This window comes from Haliaeetus leucocephalus, unplaced genomic scaffold (genome assembly GCF_000737465.1).
Source record: "Haliaeetus leucocephalus isolate CR32 unplaced genomic scaffold, Haliaeetus_leucocephalus-4.0 Scaffold295, whole genome shotgun sequence".
Lineage (NCBI taxonomy): Eukaryota > Metazoa > Chordata > Aves > Accipitriformes > Accipitridae > Haliaeetus > Haliaeetus leucocephalus.
The window spans coordinates 9,558,706-9,579,230 of record NW_010972731.1 but is presented as its reverse complement, the minus strand read 5'-3'; the positions used below and the strand labels follow the sequence as shown (position 1 = coordinate 9,579,230).

The window sequence follows — 20,525 nt, the reverse complement described above, 5'->3', positions numbered from 1 at the left end:
CCAGATTACCTGCGGCTGCCTAATGAGCCCCCCCCAGGGCCTCCGTGGGAATCCATCACTTTTGTCAGAAGGTTAAATAAGATTTCAATTAAGTGACACATCAAATCGTAAGACCAGCTGCTTCGAAACCGCCTCCGTTTAGACGAGCTCTGCTCTGGTGAGAGAAGGCAGCTCAGCCTTTAAAGCCAAACCTCCGGCTGCACGCATTCACCTTGGCGTTTAAAGACCGACCTCCTCCCTGCCAGCCCGCCGTCCCCTGGCCGTCACACCGCGCCGGCAGCCGTCACCCCCCTGCCAAGCAGCTGGGAGGGGACGGCCGCGATGACACCCAGCAGGAAAACCTGCCGAGAGAGCGCGGCCGGGAGAGATGCTCCCCAAGGAGGTCTTGGAGTTGGCTCCGAACTCGGCATTTCCCTGGGAGACAGGGTCTCGCTGTGACCGCCCTGGGATGCCCGGCTGCCCCTGGGGAGGGGACGTCACCCCACCACAGCACCTTTTGGGGAAAATGGCTTTCTGAGCCGCTCTCCGGCAGCACCTGCCCTGGCTCAGGGGGGACTGCACATGCCCACACGCCTCACCCCCAACCCACAGCACCCCGTGCATCCCGCGCCCCATGCACCGCGGCACCCCGTGCACCCCGCTGCCCGGCCGAGCCCCCCCATGCAAACCAGGGCAGCACCGCAAAGGGCAGGAGAGCGGAGCAGGGGCTGGGGGTGCTTCCCCAACCCCCTGCAGCCAGGGAACCCCGACCCCGGGCACTCCACGCAGCCGTGGGAGAGGTCGAGGCTGCCGTGAAACACCCGTAAGACAGAGCGCACCGTTTTCCAGCTGCCCGCAGCAGGGTCAGCGCAACCTATTCAGCCAAGTAACTTGCTCGCCAAACTGGACAATTTTATTGTTATTTTTCTCATCGATCTCCCAGCCATTATAGAATCATACACCATCCGCACACAGCCCGCGGCCAGCAGCCCAGCCATCAACCCAGCTTCTCCTTCAGTACCACCAGGTCAAGCGTTGCCTCCTTGTTGTGCCAGACAGTAACTTGTGACTGCGTGTGTATTAATTTTAGGGAATTAATTCATTTTCTTGCAACATTAGAGGTTAATTAAATGCTGGCTAATTGCTACCAGTCATTGGAGGAATTCTGCTCCTGAGTCCTTTCATGGCCTGAATGCACCAAAGGAAGAAAAAAGGAAAGAAAGAAGGAAAGAAAGAAGCCCTTTCAAGACCACAGAAAATTGCAAAAGGATGTTTCTTCCAACCTGACATGACAAAATTGAATTCCAAGCTATTTAATGCATGCACGAAACGCCATAGAGAAACCCAGCCCGAGCACTCCATCCATCACGACGGGGAAAGGGGTTTCGTAACACGAGCACTCGCTACGGCACCGACTCAGTGCTTCAAACTCCGGACTTCCAGGCAATTTCGCTTAAACGTAACTACCAGATTAAGGATTCTCACAGACAGGGCTATCGCCAGCATTTCCATGGGACAAACAGCTAAGGTAACACTGCGATTATGATCAACATTAACGATGGAGACCTCGGGAAGCCACTGTCCCGGGTGGTGATGGAAGCCCCGCTCAGTCCGCAGGGGCACCACGGCCAGGGTCACGGCGCAGCCCCCGTCCCCTCCCTGCCAGGGAGGGAGGGACGCGGGGGTCCCGGTCCCACCGTGGGCGCAGTGGCCTGGCCCGGCCAGTGGCATTTCGGGAGTGAAAAACCAGCCCCGCGGGTAGGGGCACGGGGAGCCATCTGGATTTGTCCTTAAAAACGGGATTTCACGGGTTACACCGTCACGAGGATGATGTCATGCAGCCTGACAAAACGCCCCTGCCCGCCTCAGACCGGCGTGGTTCGTCTGTTGGCCGGGTTGTTGTGCAAAGACTCCTTGAACTCTTTGGGGATGGAGTTATGGACCTGTAAAAAACCGTGGTCCCGCTCCGAGTTGAGCAGCGTCCCCATGGTGACCTTGGAGGGATCCCTGGAGAGGGTGAACATGGAGATGTCGGTGGAGGGGATGGTGCTGAACCCCTTGCTGACGGGTGACATGTCCCGGGACCGGGGCTCGGTGGAGCGGGAGCTGGACCGCCGGCGGAAGCGGTACCTGTAGGGGGGGAGGCGGGTGAAGGCCGACTTCTTCAGCAGCTCCGAGTGGGACTTGGCGCGGATCTGGCGGTGCTTCTCGATGTACATGTGCACAGCGATCACCCCCACCATCTCGGCGATGATGAAGGACAGGGCTCCGAAGTAGAAGGACCAGCCGTAGGAGTAGCTCTTCTTGGAGTCGCTCTGCCCCGGGTCCCCCGCGTTGGCCGAGATGTAGACTATGATCCCGATGATGTTGCTGAGACCTTCAGGGGAGGACAAGAGGGAGAGGTGCTTGCTTGAGCGGCAGGAGAGGGACGGGGGACAGCAGCACCCCGATCCCCTCCCAGCAGCGGAGGGGCTCAGGCTGGAGAAGCCTGGCCCTTCTCTTGCCCATGATGACCCATGGGGTGTTCAGCAGGCGGGCAGGGTGCTGGGGGCCATGGCTGCACCCCCGTGCTCCATGGGGCACCAGCCCCTTTGCCAGCACACCGGGGCCAAACCCCGTCACAGACCTCCGCTGCCATCCCCAGTATACACATATATTCACATACACCCAGTATACACGTATATTCACCTATATTGGAGGGGCAGGAGGAACAACCACTATTTTGCTTAGAAAAGGGACATTTCAAGAGCTGGTTTTGCTTTGCAGAGCTGCTCGCTGAGCAATGGACCGCAGGAGCCCAGACGGTGCTGGGCGCCAGGGCTGTGGCCGGAGCAGAGCTAACCCACGGGGCACGGAGGGGATCCCTCCGGCACGAGCCCTGGCTCGCCGTGGCCCTGGGAGTGCAGGGAAGCAGGAATGGCTCCATCTCTCTTCAGTTCTGTTGGAGCCCGGAGGCTTTATTTGGGATCCGGGCATTTTTTGCACTGCCGGCAGCGCCACGGGGCTGTGCCGCAGGGCTGGGGAGCAGCTGATGTATTCCTGGATTTACTTAATGAATCGATTATGTTCTTTCTGTTGTTTTCTCATCTGCATCAGCAGCTCCTGCCAGCCGAAGGAGGGAGAGTAATTTGTCTCTTTGTGGGGAGAAGAAAAACACAAAATAAAGCAGTTCCTTGAGACAAAGACATTGTCATACGATAATCAGTGGAAGCGTTGGGGAACAGTGCACAGAGAAATGAGTAATCCAGAAGGAACGGCCTCTCAAGAGAGAGTGATTTTCCTCGTAGGACTGCGGCAGCCCTTCTGCCTGCTGCCTGGTCCCAGCTGCTGCCAGCGCAGTGCCTGCCCTCGTCTGGTTCCACGACCTGCTGCTTGGCCGTGATGGAGGGCAGAGCCCCCCAAAACCTGCCCTGGGGCCGGGTGCTCCCCCAGTGGGACAGCTTTGATCCAGGAGCCCCTCCTGAGCTGCAGCCCCTGCATGGAGACTGCTTGGGGCAGAGCAGGGTGGATGCTTGAAGTGCTGTCTAGCACAGTGGCCACTTGTCAGAAACCTCTGCTGTTTTTTTCCCTGCCACGAGGAGTTTTCCACCAGGACGGGACAACTCATGAACTCCAGAATCCGACAGCCCAGAAGGACCCACAACCCATCTCCAGTCCCCCCATGTCCTCCCACACTTCTACACCAGAAAAGCCATCCCACTCTAGACCCTGCCGGGCAGCTCCTACCTGCAGAGACAAAGAAGATGCCGGCGCTGAGGATGACGTTGTGTTTGCTCTTGTAGAACTCGCTGGCCGCCACGCACAGGCCTCCGAAGAACAGCAGACCCACGCTGAGGATGGGGAAGATGCTGGATGCTCTCACTGCACCTGTGGGACAGGGAGCGAGGCAGGGTTGGTCCCCGGCATCGCTCCTGTGCGGAGGCTGCTGGCATCTCCCACGCCAATGCCAGCGCCCGGAAAGAATTGTTGCAACACCACGCTCAGTTGCTGCCACGAGGGATGGGGGAGACCCAGCACTGGTCCCCACTATGCATCCTCTGCTTGTCCCCGAGCTGCTCTGCTCCGAGCTTGCTCTGGAGCCCAGCGTCAGCCCTGCAAACCCTGCAATTCAGGCCTCCCATCACAAAAACAGCTTAAACCCTGAATTTCTTTTTTTTTTTTGCTTCCTAGGCTATTTCTTCCAGTCTTGCCACACAGTCAGCACTAGCAATTTACCTTCCCATTCCCAAACGCACCACCCACGGGTTTTGGCTGTGGACGTGACTCTGGAATCTGGGACTGCCGAACCCCCCAGCTCTCACCATGCTGGCAAGGAACAGTATTGCCAACCACAGGGGTCAGGAACCTGTCCTTTGGGTCCCAAAACTATTGCGGCTGCTTTGAAAGTAAAGAATTTACAAACTAACGCACCCCAAGTTCAACAAAAAGTCATTTTCTGATATAAGGGAGGAATGTTATCGAAAGGAACAAAAAGCCCAAGACCCCGAGCCCACCACGTGTGATGCCGTGACCCCGGCACTGGGCTAATCCCAAGGCGATTAGCTCCGGCAGTGCCTGTCTCTGCATGCTCAGGAGTCATTGACCAAATGCTACACAAAGAAGGGTCTTTTCTATGTGGCCTATCAGAAGTTCAGCTTCCAAAATGACAGTAGAGAGTAATTAGTGCAGCAAATGACTACCTGCTGCACCGAAAATACACTGTGCCTTGGTTTGGGCTCTCATTCCTCTATTAGGGCCTTTATTAAAAGCACAGAAATACAGAGAAGCCCCATTAAAATGCCATTCTGGGGGCTTTAAAATAGACTTTTTATTTTAAATGTGGGAGGGGGTGGGAGAACTTAAACGCTAATCTACTAAAATTGCAAACCAATTCCATTAAACGTGTTCCCCTCTTAGACGGGTGAGCAGAGCTGATGGCTCCCTGCAGAGTTAGAAAATGGGGAGCTCAGAGCAACATCTGGATGAGCAGCAGCTGCATCAGGCAGGAGCCGCTGCTGGCCCGGGGGTCGGGGCTGAGCACAGGGCGATGGGTGCTGGGGGTCACTTTGTCCTCGGGGATTCTTCCCAGCCCCAGCGGCTCAGAGAGCGCCCAGAGACGCCAACGCCTCCCAGGCTGCCATGGGCTCCTCCTGCCTTATGTTCTTGTTTGGAAATTTAGGTTCAAATGAACCTTTTGCCGTGCAGACTTCGCAGTCTGTCACACACACGTGTGCTTGCTGACATGCCGGGCGGTGCACGCCCGTGCTGCTTCGCATCTCATGGCGCGCGTCGTTTGCATCCAGCCTCTGTCAACCCGCACCGCGGTGCCCCAGCGCTCGCTCGTGCACGTGTCTGCCCGGCGCTCGGGGGACGGTGCCTCTTCTCTGCAGGGTCAGCCTCGTCCCAGCGGCAGGTCCCCCCACGTAAAAACCCGCGGGTTTTGCCCCGAGGCTCTGCTGGCCCACCAAGACAGGAGGACTCCGTTCTCCCAGGAGAGCCGCCAGCTCTATTTTCACTCTGTCTCCCTGCACCCGGCTGCTGCCGGCAGGGCGCACGGCAGACGCTCGTCGTGCTCTCCCGGCGAGCGCCAGCAAATCCAGCCTGGCCGCAGAGACTCGGGGAACAGGGAGACCGGCACGAACACGGCACCCCCGCGGTGCTGCACCAAGGACCTGCGGGGTCCCGGTCCCCGGCAGCCCTTCCACCCCGACAAGCTCAGGCTGCGCAGCAGCTGCTGGGACCGGCCGCGGGGACAGCGAGTGCCAGACAAATGTGCCATTAACGCTGCTGCTGCGGTGTGACGTGGCCACGCTCAGGTAACCCGGAGGGTCACTGCTGCTGTGCAGGGAGCCTGGGGGGCTGCGACCCATCGGCCTCCTGCCAGTGGGGGGGAAGGACCTGCTGGGTGAAGCTCTGGGGGATGGGGAGGGGGGTGCCAGCGCAGCGTGGGGCGAGGGAGTCCCCAGGGAGCGCCCGTGGCTCCGTCACGCTACAGGAAAGCAGACTCACGGAGGAGATACTCGGCCGTGTCTTGCTCGTAATCCGCATCCTCGGGGAAGTGGTCGATTTTCTTGCACACTCCTCGGAAGGTTCCTGGGAAGACACAAGCCAAGAAACCCTCAAACCCCTCTGCGCTGGCAGGAGCGCTGCTGGATGTGCTGCATGGGGCCGGCACGGCAGCAGCCCAGGAGCCGCTCGGGCACCGCTCGGCATGGGGCTGTCAGCGACCCCAAACGCTGCCCTCGGTCCCCAGGGACAGTTTGGTCCCTGGCTGCTCCTGCACCCTCCGAGCGCTGCCAGTCCCCTCCGGTGGGGCTGCACGTTTATGTCTCAAACTAAGTCCTGTCATTCACATCGCTGCTGAGCTGGGAGGAGATGCCCAAGCTGCTCTGCTCCCCCCGCAGCCCCATGGCAGCCGTGAGCAGAGACTCTCCGCAGTGCAGCCCCCGCTCCCCTCTCCGGCTGCGCGGTGCTGTGCGGTGCTGCCAGGAGCTCAGCGGTGCTCAGCATGGCACTGCCTCTGCTGAGCTTTCCCTCCCTCCGTGGGTGCACCCGTGGACACGGCAAGGCTCGCCTGGCCCCTGTTTTCCCCAGTGAATGGGAGGCGAAGCAGGGCAGGCACTTGCTGGCTCTCAGCACCCACCCACCCAGGCAAAACCCTCATCGGTTTTGACAGGGAATCGATGCAGCTGTAAATAAACCTCCCGGCCTGCAGGTCCGAGCAACACCTTATTCAGATGCCCTGGGGAAAGTGCTCCACGGCTGCAGCCCAGGGCTCCTTCTGGGATGTCGGGTTCATCTGCTTTCACATCAAATTCCTGCTGGAGATGACAACAGCACCAGGGTCAGTGTGGCGGCTTGAGCAGAGCCCCCACCCTGGGACTCTGCAGCACCAAGAGACCTGCCCAGTCCTCCCAGTTTGGCTGCTCTGCCCCAGCCCCTCGGCTGTACGAAAGAGCAGCTTTGATTTACTGCTGACCTACAAATGCAGGGCACAGGCTGCCGCACAGACGAGGAGCCTCAGCACATTTGCTAAAGTAACATCTGGGCTGCAGCTTAACTTCCAAGACGTGATTTTTTTGGAGGCACAGATGAGTTCATTTAAATGACTACAAAAAGTCTGCAGGCTGCTTACCCTTTCCTGCCACTTCTCAGACCCGCTTCGTGCCGGGGACACCGGCAGCTGGGGCAGAGGCCAGAGGAGGCAGAGTCACCAAAACGACCCGTCCATACCCCATTTCCAGCCTGCTTTCACATGTCCCCACAGCACACACGCGTGCGCACCCACGCACGACCATGGATAAGCACCCAGTGCCGCAGGCGGGCATCGCAGCTGAGCTGGGCATGGGCAGGACTGCCACCCGCCCCACGGCACGGTCCCACCAGGAGACCCCGGCCGCTCTGCGCGTGCCACCTTTCCCCTCCTGCTCGTGGGTCCCCACGGCACAACTCAGGAGTGGGGGCGAGAGCAGCCCCGCTGCGGTGGGCACCGGCAACGCTGCCTGGAAGACCTGGGGAAAAAGGCAGATGCTCTGGCATCTGCTGGCCTCCCACTTAGCATTTGGGAAAAAAAAAAGGCTCTTTTTCTGTGGCTTTTTTTTTTTCCCTCCTGCCTCTGAAGCAAAACAAACGCATTTTGCCTTTAAACGGCTGCCTGTTTGCTTTGGCTTTCTCCTCGCTGCGCTTTCGGGCTCATCTCTCTCCTGTGCTGAAGCCGTGCAATTGTGCCATGAGAGAAAAAAGCCAAGGACGAGTCAGGCTCAGACACGTGATGTACTGGGGACTCAGTTAAATGCTGCAAGATGCGGATGCGGGGCAAGAACGGGGCAGCGCAGCCGTGTCCACGGCGGGGGAGAGCCTTATGGTTCAGACGTGTTTATGGGACAGCTGGGGGCAGGGGCTGGCTGTGAACGGGTTCTTGCCTCTTCCGCTCAACCATCCTCCAGCCCCAGCAGCCTGGTCCACGTGCCACTGATGGACAGGCACAGAGAAATTAAAGGCATTAAAAAATAATAAAAATATCTTGGCTATGCCCAGTTGCGCTTATGGATTAGTTGTGATGGATGCAGCCCGTCACCTCCTGCGGACGCTGTGAGCTTGCTCCTTGTGGCAGCCCGCCAAGACACCAAGAACCGCACTCGATATCTGCTGGGGGATGGCTCAGAGCTCGGGCTGTGCCTCCGTGCTGGACAGGAACACGGCTCCTCAGGGCCCCGGGCAGCAGCAGCCGCTTCTGTCTGCAGGATTCACAGAGCCGTCTTCTCCAAAGCAAGCAGAAAACACTAATGCAAGAGTATGCACGATGCTTCCTCTGCGGTGCCAACAAACGCTGCCCTTGATGCTATAAATGGGGAAACTGAGGCACAGAACGTGACTTCTCTGGAGTGGCAAGGGGCAGGGCTGCAGCACATGGTCACATTGTGCTGGCTCTGTCCCCTCACCCATGGGACCACAAAGGACATGCCACCAGGGGACAGGGCTCCAGGCAAGAGAAGCCAACCAGCACGGTGTCCTGCACGGTTGCACACCGTCAGCCTGCACTCTGGCTACGGGCTTGGGGGAGCTGAGCATCGTGACAGGCATCAATTAAAGCCTGGAAATGAAGCTCTGGAGGTGGCAAGCTGTCATCCAAGCAGGAGACACGGCATCCAAGGAAGAACCGCCTGCTCCCGTGCTTTGGGAACTGCAGGCGAAGGGGAGCTGAAAACTGGCACCACGAAGGGGGCTGGGGAGGCACTGGGCATGGCGAGGACGGCAGCTGCATGGCACAGCGCCCATCCTCCTCCTCTCAGCTTTCAGGTTTCCACCCACCTTCTCCAACCTTCTCCCCACACCCCAGAGCCACCCCCCACTTTTGTCCCTTTCCTCTCCAGCCATCGGGGACGTGCTGCCCGAGTGGGACCGTGCCAACCTGCAGCACCCCAAAACACCCCCACGGACCCAGAAGGACACCCAGAGCCGGCACGTGCCTGGATGTGCCTGGTCCCCCCCGGACACGTCTCCAGTCTCACCCAGTGCGGGGCTGTCACTCCCAGGACAGCACCGAGGTTTCTGTTTCCAGCTGGTCTCTAAACACCTCAGTCCTCGCTCTGCCTCGCAGCCCCGAAGCCCCGACCCGCTCGGGTGGGACAGACCTGCCCTCTCCGACTTTTAACGGCTGCAAAGCTGCTATCAGCAAGGGACACCCACGCAGCATGCAGGACTTCGTGAGAGCTTCTCCAGAGGCACTGTGACAGCGCAGGAACATCTCCCTCTGCAGCAACCTCCCGGGTAGGGTCGCGGGGCCGGTGTTCATCATCTGATTAGCGGGAGGAAACTTTCCCTTGGTGCAATGTGGGAAAGGAGTTTAGAGAGTGAGTCAGCCCATCAGCACAGCGTGCAAGTGAGAATACTAATTTTCTTGGGCTCGATCTCTTTCAAGTTCTCCGAGGCTCCTTGTGCCACTGAGCCCCCACTGAAACGCAGGGCCGGCACCCCCCTACCCTGAGCAGCAGCTGGACGAGCCAGGACCCCCGGGGGCCTTGCTTCTGGTATATACGATGTCTAAGGTAAATCTGTGACCGTGAGGGACGAGGGCAAACCCTGGAGCAGGAGGCACCTGCAAGCGCAGGGGATGCCCTGTTCGGATGCAAACACCCCCTGCCCCACTGCCTGCGGGCTGGCAGGGCTGGGGTGCGACACTCATCCATCCGTCCGTCCGTCCATCCATCCACCCATCCATCCACCCATCCCTCCCTCCTGCCGCAGCCGCCGGGACCGCACACAGCTGCGCTGCATCTGCTCTGCCCCACAGGGATCCGTAACCTCCCTCCTTCCCTCAGCCCTGCCTGTCCCACCCAAACACCTCCTTTGCGACAGAAATGGGACGCAAAAAAATAAAAAAAATAAAAATGAAGTGACTTTCTCAGGGCAGGGGCAGAGCCTCTGCTCAGCGTTGCTGCTGCAGGACCCACCACCAATTCCCTCCCGCTGCCCATGGCAGAGGGAAATGCCGAGCAGCCACGGCCGAGCAGCGGGAGCGGGAAAGCACGGCGGCATCGCTAATAGTTGCGGATTGCTCCGACGGGCGCAGGGCACCAGGTCCCTGCAGGCAGCGGGGCTCCAGCCGCCCAGTGCCAGGGGACGAGGACAACCCGTGCGTGCCCCGGTGGGGCTGGGGGCTGCACGATTCGAGGCGGCAGGGCCGGGGCTTGCCACGCTCCTCGCAGGTGGTTTAGCAAAAATCCGTCCCCGCCAAGGCAAAGGGAGCCCCAGCCCGGCGGGGGACAGGCAGGGCAGCACCACCGGCCCCCCAGGCGGGGAGGGGGCAGCCCCGCCGCCTGCCCGCGCTGCCCCGGCTCCACCGCATCTATTTCACGCTCTGACATTTATTTTGGCTCCTTTACTCCCTCTGTTCATTAACCGATGCTCGTCACCATGGCAACCGCTGAGTCACCTGACACACAACTTCCCAGCCTCCAAACAAATACCACAACAAGGCTTAAATCCCCAAAAGCCTGCCCTGACCGCCAAAACACTCCTTGGGGATGGAGCTCTGTCCTGGGGAGGGGTGGCTGGAAGGGGCTCCGGGGAAGGATGGGGCAGCCGGTCCTGGCCCTGGCGGGGGGCTCGTCCCCCCCAGCAGCCGGGGTGCTCCCACTTACACCCCGAGCCAGCGGCTCCCCGTCCCCCCGTGATGGCAGATGCAACTCCGAGCTTTCCTCTCCTGGCTTTATAGCTGGGCCCCAGTAAAGGCAGCGTCACAGCATCACAGGCAGAAAGGAAGCCGGTTTTGTCCGAGTCCTCAAACTCCGGAGCCTCCTTCCTCTGCCCACGTTTTCTTAGCAAGGACGCGAGGCAGAGGCGATGCCGGATCGCCTGCTCCCGGCTGTCTCTGAACCCCTGCCAGAACCGAGGCTGTGGCTGCAAGCTCAGGCACGAGATGCCCCCCGCTCCTGGGGCTCGAGCCCTGCCAGGCACCGGGGCCGGCCACACGCAGAAATCGGCTGGGGAGGACTGGCCAGCGCGGGACTCACCAGGACACTGTCCTGACTCGGGTACGGGCTCAGGCGCTTGCTCCAGGCACTCACAGCCTCAGGCCCTGCTAACGCCTTGCCCGGGCGGCACCGTGCCCCTTGCCGGCATCCATCTGCGAGCCCTTGGGCTGGGCACGGCTCCCAGAGCGGCTCGTGCTGCGTGGCTGGGATGGTTGGGGTGCCGCTGCCTCCCCCCGCAGTCGCTGTTCCCTTTGGTGCCGGTGGTCGGGCTCCTCTCCCTTCGCAGGAGGAAGGGGAGAGCTCCCGCCAGCCAGGAGCACGCCGGGCTGCTGGTGGCCGCTGGTTTCCGCACACCCCAGCCTGCTCGCGAGTAATTTCCCCAGCTGATACCCATGCCTGCGACGCGACTCTGCGCTGCGTGCATGAGTCACACCACCCTGGGTTTAATTCATCTGCCGGCCAGGAGAGCACCAGCAAAGGCAGCGTGCTGCTGTGGTTATTCATTCCCCGCTCAGCTGTCTCTGTGGTAGATCTGGGTAATTTTCTCTCCCCGGCAGTGTGAATCCTGATTAGCCAACTTAGCTTATTACTGCACTTCCATGCCCAGAGCCCGACGCGGCAGCAGGCAGCTCTGCTCACGGTGGCTGCGCAGCCCGGCTCCAGAGCCTCCTGGCTGGGAATTGGGGCTGTGCCGGGGAGCCCTGGTCAGCCGGCGCTGCCTCCCCTCACCACCCCAGCACGGGACAGCTTCTCTCTTTTGCCTCTTTCTGCACCGAGGAACCTGACCTGGCCGGCCCCTGCTCCAGCAGGTCCTACTCGAGAACATGTGGAGCGCATCCAGCGGGCACGGCTGTCGGCGAGCTCAGCCTCCCCACGCGAGCGCACGCTCTGGGGTCCCCCCGATGCACGAACCGGCAGGGACAGCGCTCGGCCAACACGCACCGGCAAGGAGCCGCGCGAACAACGGCTTGAAGCAGCCGGACAACTGCCGGCCGCGAAGCCTGCGAGACAATCCTTTGTCACGTTATGCGGCCCTCCCGTTTTGCTTTCCTCCCCTCTGCCCCAGAGCGGTGACCACGACTGCACAACCCTTCGCTGCCTCGGAGCTCTCCCGTGGCCGACCGCCAGCCCCAGGAGCAGGGAGCTCCGGGGGCAGCGGCAAGGCAGCGCAGACCCCCCGGCAGTGGGACACGCTGCCGCCGTGCCCCGGGAGGGGAGGCATGGCCCCCGAGGGCCGGTACGTTGAAGTCTGATAAGTCAGACAAGAGAGCGATAACATCAACCGGCGTAAGTGCCTAGGTGAGACCGAGCAAGCAGGCGGGAAGCGGGAGCGCTGGGGATCGGCCATGCCCGCCCTCCCTCCGCCGCCAAGACGCTCACGATGGTGCAGGGCCGGCCAGGACAAGCCTGTCCTTCAAACGCAGCACCGCGCTCCTTGGCCAGGCTGGATTAAAATCAGCCAGGAGCTGAGCCACCCGAGCCCTGCAGGAAGCCTCTCCCTGGCCCTCCTGCCTTGGGGGGTGCCGGGGGCACCCTGCCTTGGCAGGGTCAGCATGAGCAACCCCAGCTCTGCCATCAGTTAGGTGCCATCAGGTAAGTGCCATCTCTGTCCTCGTCCTTCCCAGCTGCCACAAACCCTTGGCCAGCAGCAGAGCAGCATCCATCCGTGCTCTGCACCAGTCTCAGTGAGCTTCAGTTCAAGCCCTCGATTTAATGGTCCCGCTTTACTCCAGGGGCACCCCAAGTGTCCCCAGGCACCACAGGGAAGCCCTCTCCAGTTGGCAAATCTTCCCGGGCATTTTCCATGTGTAAGCACTGTACACGCCAATGGGACTGTCAGCCGCGCAGTGCCTGCAGGGTGTCCCTGCCCAACAGCTCCAGGCTCGCTGCAGCAAACCCTGCTTTTTAGGTAACATCGGATTTAATTTGGAAGAGATGAACTCATATAACACATTTTGCATTCAGTGGTTTTGTAAAGGCATCCTTTCCCTTCCCCTCCCGCAGGGCTGTTTTTCATCCCATGCTCCGGGTGATTCTTCGATCCCTCTCATCCCCACCAGATCAGAGTATCCCCAAGCCGCACGTTAAATAACATGACTAACGCCTGCCTCCTGCGAGTCACCCCTTCTCCCCCGGACGAGGGCTGCCTTACAAAGGGTAACATTTTGTTCCAGCAGGATTTTGTCGCTGTTGCTTTAGTCCATTTGTATTTCAATGTACGTACTCTGTGCACTGCATTTACTGGAGAATGCAAAGGCAATTAATTGATTTGATCTTAGGTCTTTTTCCTCTCAAAGCCCTTTTCCCCAGGGAGGCGGGGGGGTGGGGAGGGGGTTGCGGGGGAAGCGCAAGTCTCGTGATGGTGGAAATATGGCTAAGAATATCGATCCTAACCTGGAGAGCCACAAGACTAAAGAGCTCTAGTTATGGTTTTAAAATCTCATTACTTTTCATCCAGTGGAACAGTTTTCCAGGGACTATTCTGGTTGTTACTGCTCAGTGTGCAAACTAAGACTCAGGCTTGAGAAGATGAGCTATCACTGTTCTTAAATGGGAATACAACTCCCCTCTCCCCTTGCGTTCGTTGGCTCAGCCAGGAGAAGTCCTGGGGCAAGGTCTCATTTCAGCCCTTGGCTCTCCACACCTCCCGATAAGTTCGAGTGAGTTATCTCCTAAGTTGTGGTTCACAGTAATGGCCTTCCTAAAGATACCTTGTCACACCAAATCTGTTTGGAGGAAGTGGTGGCGTCATTCTGGTTTAAGTTTTCTGGAAATTAAGATTTGTTGGAGAATCAGAGGTCCAAGCTGAGCTGTCGAGTGCTGGGGTACGAGCCTGCAGCACATCCTCAGAGACACTCAGGCTCTGCTCTCCCTTGAGTAACAAGAGCAAGATACCTAAATATCTCCGAGGAATTAAAACTTCAGGGCTCATCTTTTTTTACCTCCCACCCACCTCCCAGATGCTTGGAGAGATGGAAAGAAATTCATCTTTACTCCCTCCCTTCCGCAGCTTCACGCTCTGCAAGGGATCCTGAGGCTCTTTGCACAAGGTCCCCCGTGTGAGATTGCAAAGCTCCCGGGTTTCAGGACCACGTTAGACCCAGCCATCGCCCGCAGACCCTTGGCCACCACGCAGGGCTCGGCTCAGCCGGCACAGGAGCGCTGGCACCGAGCAGCAGCTCTGTCCCATGTCCCTGGGAAGGGCTGCTGGAATTCCAGCCACCCCCCAGCATCTTGTTCACCTCCCACATCACAAAGTCTTTGATACAGCCCGGTTTCAAAGACAACACAAGCAGCTTAGAAAAGCATCAGGGAAGGCTGGTGGGATGGCTATGGACACCCCAGACCCACGGCTCGGAGCAACCCAGCTGGAAGAGCTGCTCGAGCCAAGGACGCTGCCCAACGCAGCAGCCTTGGGAAGGGGTCTGCTCTCCTCCCAAAGTCAGGGAAACCTCGGGAAGCCAGGCGAGTGACTGGCCCTCGCCATCAAATCAGATTTGTGATTACTCAGACCATAAACTGTCACCACTTTACAAATGCATCTGTTTGCTTAAGCTTCACTAAATTAAGGCAAAACCTGTGTGTTGGTTTAAAAAAAGACCCCTGCTCTGTGTTACGCTCTCTAGCCAGCAGCTCTGTCCTCGTTGGGCTGGATGCTGGGCTCCCCACCGCCTGCCAGGAGGACAAATCTTCCTCCCCAGGACCGAGTCCTCCCGCCGGCACATCCCCATCGCCCCAGCAGCCCCACACCAGCTTCCCACTGGGGTACCGGTGTAATCTGGCTCCATCTCTACTTCACACTCTCTCCCCCTCTCTGCGGTGGTGGTTTGTGTCTGAGCAGAGTCACCTACACAGATATGCCTTTTCTGAAGGATTTTTTTCCTGTTGTAAAAAAAAAAACCAGTGGAAAAAACCCAAGTCAAATGAAAGGAGCGCAAAAGCGAGGAGGTGGCAGAGGTGGGCTCTGCGGTGCCGGCTGGACGCCGAGGCCAGCGCAAACACACGTTTGAACACGGACGCACAGCGGCGCAAGAACTGAGCCCCCCTGCCCCGCACATCCCTGACAGCTCGGGGGGGTTTGGGGAGCAGCACCCAGCTCTGCGCTGTCCGTGACGGGCATCCCCGCGGGGGACACGTCGGGGCGGTCGTGGGCACAGCCCAGGCACTCACACCCATGGGTGGACTGGGATCTTCTGCCAGTTTTAGGCTGCGAGGTGCCGACGATCGGCGTGTGTCACAGAGACTTTACTCCCTCAGCATTGCTAAAAGGAAAAAAAGAAAAAAAGAAAAAAAATCTACATTTTGACAGTGACTCATCATCTCCCATTCTGGAATCTGTGGGGTTGTTGCAACCTACACAAGGCAGTTCAGAAAAGCAAAACAATTCTGAATAATAGAGGAGGAAAAAAAGTTTGAAAATGATGGGTAATTTCTAGCATTCTGCTTCAAGGGTTTAGCTTTGTTTTTCTCATTATAAAAGTAATCAGGCAATGCACTGGAGCTGCCTTCCAGGGTCTCCCCCCGCATTCCCCTGGGTTTCCTTCCTCCCTCCATCCTTCCACATCGGTGGAGCTCATGGCAGGGAAACGCCCCGCCGCAAACCTGGCTCCCAGGAAGATGCCGGGCTTTCCCGGCCGGCCGGGATGGGGTGGGAAGGCACGGGGGGCTGCGGCCAGCACGGGGGCCCTGGGTGGCCCCTTCCCTGCAGGGCAGCCAACGCGCTGCCGTCCCTGCTGCGGCACGCCGATGGCAACGGGCAGCCGGCTGCCGATGCCGGGAGCCCTCGCATCGGGCTGGGGAGGAGAGCGCTCATCAGCATGTCTAAGGAAACCGTTTCATGTTTTGTCTTTAACAGTGATTAAACATTGATTTTTATTTTAAAAGGTAATTGACGTTCCTATGATAGAGAAATGAGCGCTGGAGCAGCCAGAATCAGCGTAAATAAGCCATGTGCTAGAAATTAATGAGCTTCGCTGATTGAGTTTATCCATTTCAACTAATACAATTCTAGTAATTAAAAAAATAATAACCTTTTGTTTGTTTGCCTGCTCACAGACATTGATGGTAAGAGACGGGGCAGGAGCGGGAGCCCTGGCTGAGCATCCCCGTGCCCAAGGCACCAGGACCTCCCTCTGCGCAGATGCAGTCAGGGCAGGATCCGCTCTCCTTCATTTAATGAACATTTTAGATGCACTTGGGTTAACTGATGAGCTTCTGGGAAGGGTTTGCCTTCCAGCCTAGTCTTTGGCTATCGGTAACAGGGGCAGCCAGCTCAGCCCCGGGAGATTGCTGGGTCACAAAGCCTTTTACTAACAGGACATGTGGGAAGCAGGTCTGTCCCCCACCTGCCAGACACCCACCCTACAGCAGCCAGAGACGTGTTTGAGAGTAAAGATTTTATTATTGCTTTTCATGCCTTCAGCAAGTTGTCCTTTGTGATCATTTCTGCCTGCTTTATAATGTCCCCTCATTTAACTTGTTGAAATTCATGCCCCTTTGTTTCTCTTATTTGGACACAACTTCCATGCATCAAATGATGTCTTTTTCTCTCCTTTGCTCTTTCGTTATAATTTTTTGTTGTTGTTTTTCTTCACTGCTGGTGTACCTCTAGCCTGGCTCCATCATATTTGGAGCCATCATACCCCATCACCCCACTCTGGTCACTGAATAACCTCACAGAGGTGGGATGCAGGACTAAACCAAGACTTGTGTCCCTTGCCAGGCTGACCAGCGCCTCCAAAAAGCATCATTCACAGCATCTACAACTTCCATTTCTGTGTCACATCTCGGGGCGCCCTTTCTGTGGTCTGTGGAATAACTGAAATTTCCTATTAACACGGTCCATCTTCAGCCTCCACAGCCTCTCCGGCACAGCGCTGTGCCTTGTGTCGGCAAACCTTCAGCTGGGACTCACACACAGCTGCGCTGCCGCTGCGAAGAGCAGCAGTTCCCAAAGCCGCCCCAAGAAGGCTGGTGGTCACCGCTGCCGCGATGACGGCCACCCCGGCAGCGGTCAGCAACGCCGAGGCATTAAACCAGCAGAAAAAGAGGGAGGGAGGAACCGGGGAACGACCGAGCCCTCCTCCAGCACGGCGTCAAGACAGTGAGAACAAAACTCATCCAGAAAGCAAAAGGCAGCCCTTGGGTTGCCTGCGCATCCCAGGCGCGAGCTGGGATAACGAACAGAAGGATCCGGACTCGCTCGTTTGTTGGAGTGAGTTTGACCCACGTGGCGGTTGAGCCCTATGGAGTTCCATATGGTCAGAACGCTGAAAACTGATGATAAAACCTGCCCAGAAGAGACCAGGTGGGAAAAACAAGGGTCAAGAGTGTAAAAACCTGGGATCCTCTGGTTAAACAAGTTGCCAGTAATTCTGACAAAGATAATCTGTAGGTACAGGGTGCTCTGGTGTCTGCCTCCAACCCCGAGCTGTGCCGGAGGCCAGATTGTACCAGAGGCTGCTTAAGCACCTATTTATAATAAGTAGGAGAGAAAGCTGCATTATGATGGGAAGCTGGAGGTTTCACTTCGCCAGTATTAAAATGTCCTCTGAATTTCTAAAAACCTATAAATGACAATTTCATAGCTCTGAAGCGTGGCATCTAGCACAGGGGAGTGCTATTTTAGACTCTGTGTTGACAGCTGAAGGGGAATGGATCACAGAATTAAAAACTAGTTGCTGCTCAAGTCCAAGCAATCATGACTTGATTACGCTTCTTACGGGCAAATAGAGGCAAGTCCAAGGCACTAGCATATATTCTTGGTGCTTTGAAAGGTCAATTCACAGAGCAGAAAACAATTATAAGCCAAATCAGTTAGGAGAATGGATTTAAGCATAAAAGCATGACTCTGAATAGAGAATGATTTAGGAGTGTTTTACCCCAAAACTCGTAACCACGACAGGAGTTTGCATCGGTTTAAAAACTGCCTGGCTAATATGTAAACAGCTATAAAAATAAAAACATGCCCAACAAAAAGAAGAAAGGAGATATTCATAACTCTGAATATAAATCAGCAACTAGAAATTGCAGAGCGCTGATAAAGGACACAAACAAACAGTAGAAAAACCATCAAAACATCTTTCCCCGATGCATTAGGATGAACAACAACAACAGAAAGGAGCAATGCTATCGCCCGTTACCAAACAGAAATGGCAGAAGCGTTAGTCACAGGACCGAGAAATGTTAAATAACTGTTATTACAACTGCGACATTTCATATTCAGCATATTCACATCCCAGAGTTTAAAGAGACACGCTGAAGGAGCCGACTGAGCAATTAAGAGCGACGCTGAACGCGTTGCCGGGAAGTTCCCGAGGACCGGGAGGATGGAGATGCTCCGTGGCCGGGCAGCAGCGGTGCGGCCGCCTGCCCTGCCCGGGCTCCGGCACGCCCTGGCGCAGCGAGGAGCCGCGCCGCTGCGCTCCCTCCACCGCTCCACGTGCGCGGGCTGGCACCTGACGGCACAAGCGGGGACTCGGAACAAGGGGACAGGCCACGGCCACGGAGCGGCGAGGTCACCGAATCTGCTTTGGCGCAACCGACGGCAGACTGCGGGAGTGCCGGCGACCGGGGCTTCGCGCCGGCGAGCGCAGACCCCGAGCTCGGGAAGCCTGGCAGGCAAGCAGGTGAGGATGAGTGTGACGGCCAAAAGAGCTAACCTGGGGCTTTGACGCACAGCAGCCTGGAGTAACAGCTTCAAAGTTTTATTCCCTATTTCAAGGTGAAGCAGCTGCTCCAATCTGTGACTAATACCACGGTCCATTTTTCAAGGAGGATGTTAATAAAACCAGGGAGGGTTCAAAGAGGCAGAAGGCTCGGAAGGTCTGCTGTAAAGAGCCCGACAGGCGAGCGAGTGAATCCCTCCGTGCCCTCTGCACAGCCTGATCTCAGCCCAGTGCTGCAGATGCCGAATTGCATTGAGGGCTGTGAAAAGTAAATCATTTTCCAAAGGAGCCCCACGGTGCAGAATATCAAGGCTAAAAATATGTAAATCACCACGGAAAGCACTGTCAGAGCTTCAGCAAGACTCGCGAGTTGCTAAAAGGCAATTTCGAATTTCCGAGCTCGCTGCACAAGGCATTAAAAAGGTCACTATTTCTGAAATAAGGATCTTTACAAATAAACACATTTGCTGAGGACTTGGTGAGTCATGCTGGAGCGGAGCACAGAGCATTTCCAACCTAATGCTTTTGACAGGCCGCGAGCAGGGCGATCTTTTCATGTTTACAGTTCATCAATAGTTTTTACAGCTGCACAGTCAATCTTTAAAGCACATTTAGCCTGGGAGGAGGCTCGGCAGGTTGTTTTCCTTGCAAAAGTGATACTAAATTTATTTTTTCCTTCCTCTTTTATAGCATTGATTTGAAGGTAAGTATTTGAACTTCAAATACGTGACTGCCACTCAAGCACCTGCCTTTTTTTTTTAATATATATATATATATATACTTCTGTCACATCTCCCTAACGATATAAATATTTGAAGTTTTCAGCTGATGCACTAAAAGGGACTCGATCCATCGGAGCCTATTTATTTCAGGGAATTCAGTGGGCATCGTGTTGCATGTTTGCTGGCGCGGGAGTGCAGGGTGCCGGCAGTCTGCAGCTGCAGGCTCCCCGCTTTGCCTTACCCGGCTGGCACCAGGCTTGCTCCGCTCTGTGCGGCCCAGGGTCAGGGTCCTGCCCGGCCCCGCTCGCTATCGCAGGTACCGGAGCACATCCAGCACCGACGGATTTAGCTCGCTGCCTGCTGGAGGCAGAGCCGCCTCCTCACCATCTGCGGGAGGGGAAGAGAGCCCCGGGAAGCCAGTTCCAACGCCCCAGATGGGGAAAAGTGATATTCAAGAGTAGCACCATAGTTTCACTCTTGGCTTTTTTTGGAGAACAAGAAGGGACTATCCTACAGACTGAGCATTAGGGGAGGACTTTGCTGGTGAACAAGTGAGTGATGCCAATCTTGCTTTCCCCCTCCAAGAAATAGGCGCCTACCTATGCCCTGGTAAGCTTTCCAGAAATTCAGAGCAATTTCCATCACACAGCACCCGTTCTGCCCCGCTGCCTTTGGGAGGGCTTTGCCATTGGAAACTCCTCGACGCTGCCGTACAGGCAGCGTGCTCCCTGCCCGGGGGCAGCGGTGAGGACAGCTAGGGGAGGATGGTGTGTCCTGTCCATCATCCACCGCTTTGGGATTTCACAGCGCTGAGAGACCCCAAAACATTGCAACCAGCTTCCCTGGGCCCTTCAAACCCTCTTCTGCCCACAGGCAGCGTGTGGGACTCCTCTGTTTAAGGCTCTCCCTTCCCCTGCCCATGCCACAGCCCCGGCACTGCGGGCTCCACGTCCGGCCACCCTCGGAGCAGGGAACAGGACCACGCTCCCGGCTACAAACCTGCTCTGCTTTCACATGGGTCAGACCTGGGCAAACTGCCCTGCGGGTCCCCAAGCCACTCGTACCATTACCTTGGCCATAAACTGTCCTCACCTTCCCCTGGCTTCCCAAATCCAACTCAAAGAACAAGACACTTTGCTAGAATATCTCCAGGGCTTTGAAACCACCCCAGCTCCCACAGGGCTCTGCCCTTCCAGGAGGCA

General features: G+C 57.2%; 1 protein-coding gene across 1 annotated transcript in view; it reads right to left on the bottom strand.

The window, feature by feature from the left end:
* Window positions 1-1,657: 1,657 nt before the first annotated feature.
* The window catches only part of CACNG3 (calcium channel, voltage-dependent, gamma subunit 3), a 31,953-nt gene continuing 13,085 nt past the window's right edge, over window positions 1,658-20,525 (bottom strand). The window contains exons 2-4 of the mRNA XM_010570494.1: window positions 5,968-6,051; window positions 3,706-3,846; window positions 1,658-2,356 (exon numbers count right to left, since the gene is read on the bottom strand). Coding sequence (XP_010568796.1) covers window positions 1,845-2,356; window positions 3,706-3,846; window positions 5,968-6,051 — 737 coding nt within the window. The 3' untranslated portion in view covers window positions 1,658-1,844. The remainder of the gene's footprint in view (window positions 2,357-3,705; window positions 3,847-5,967; window positions 6,052-20,525) is intronic.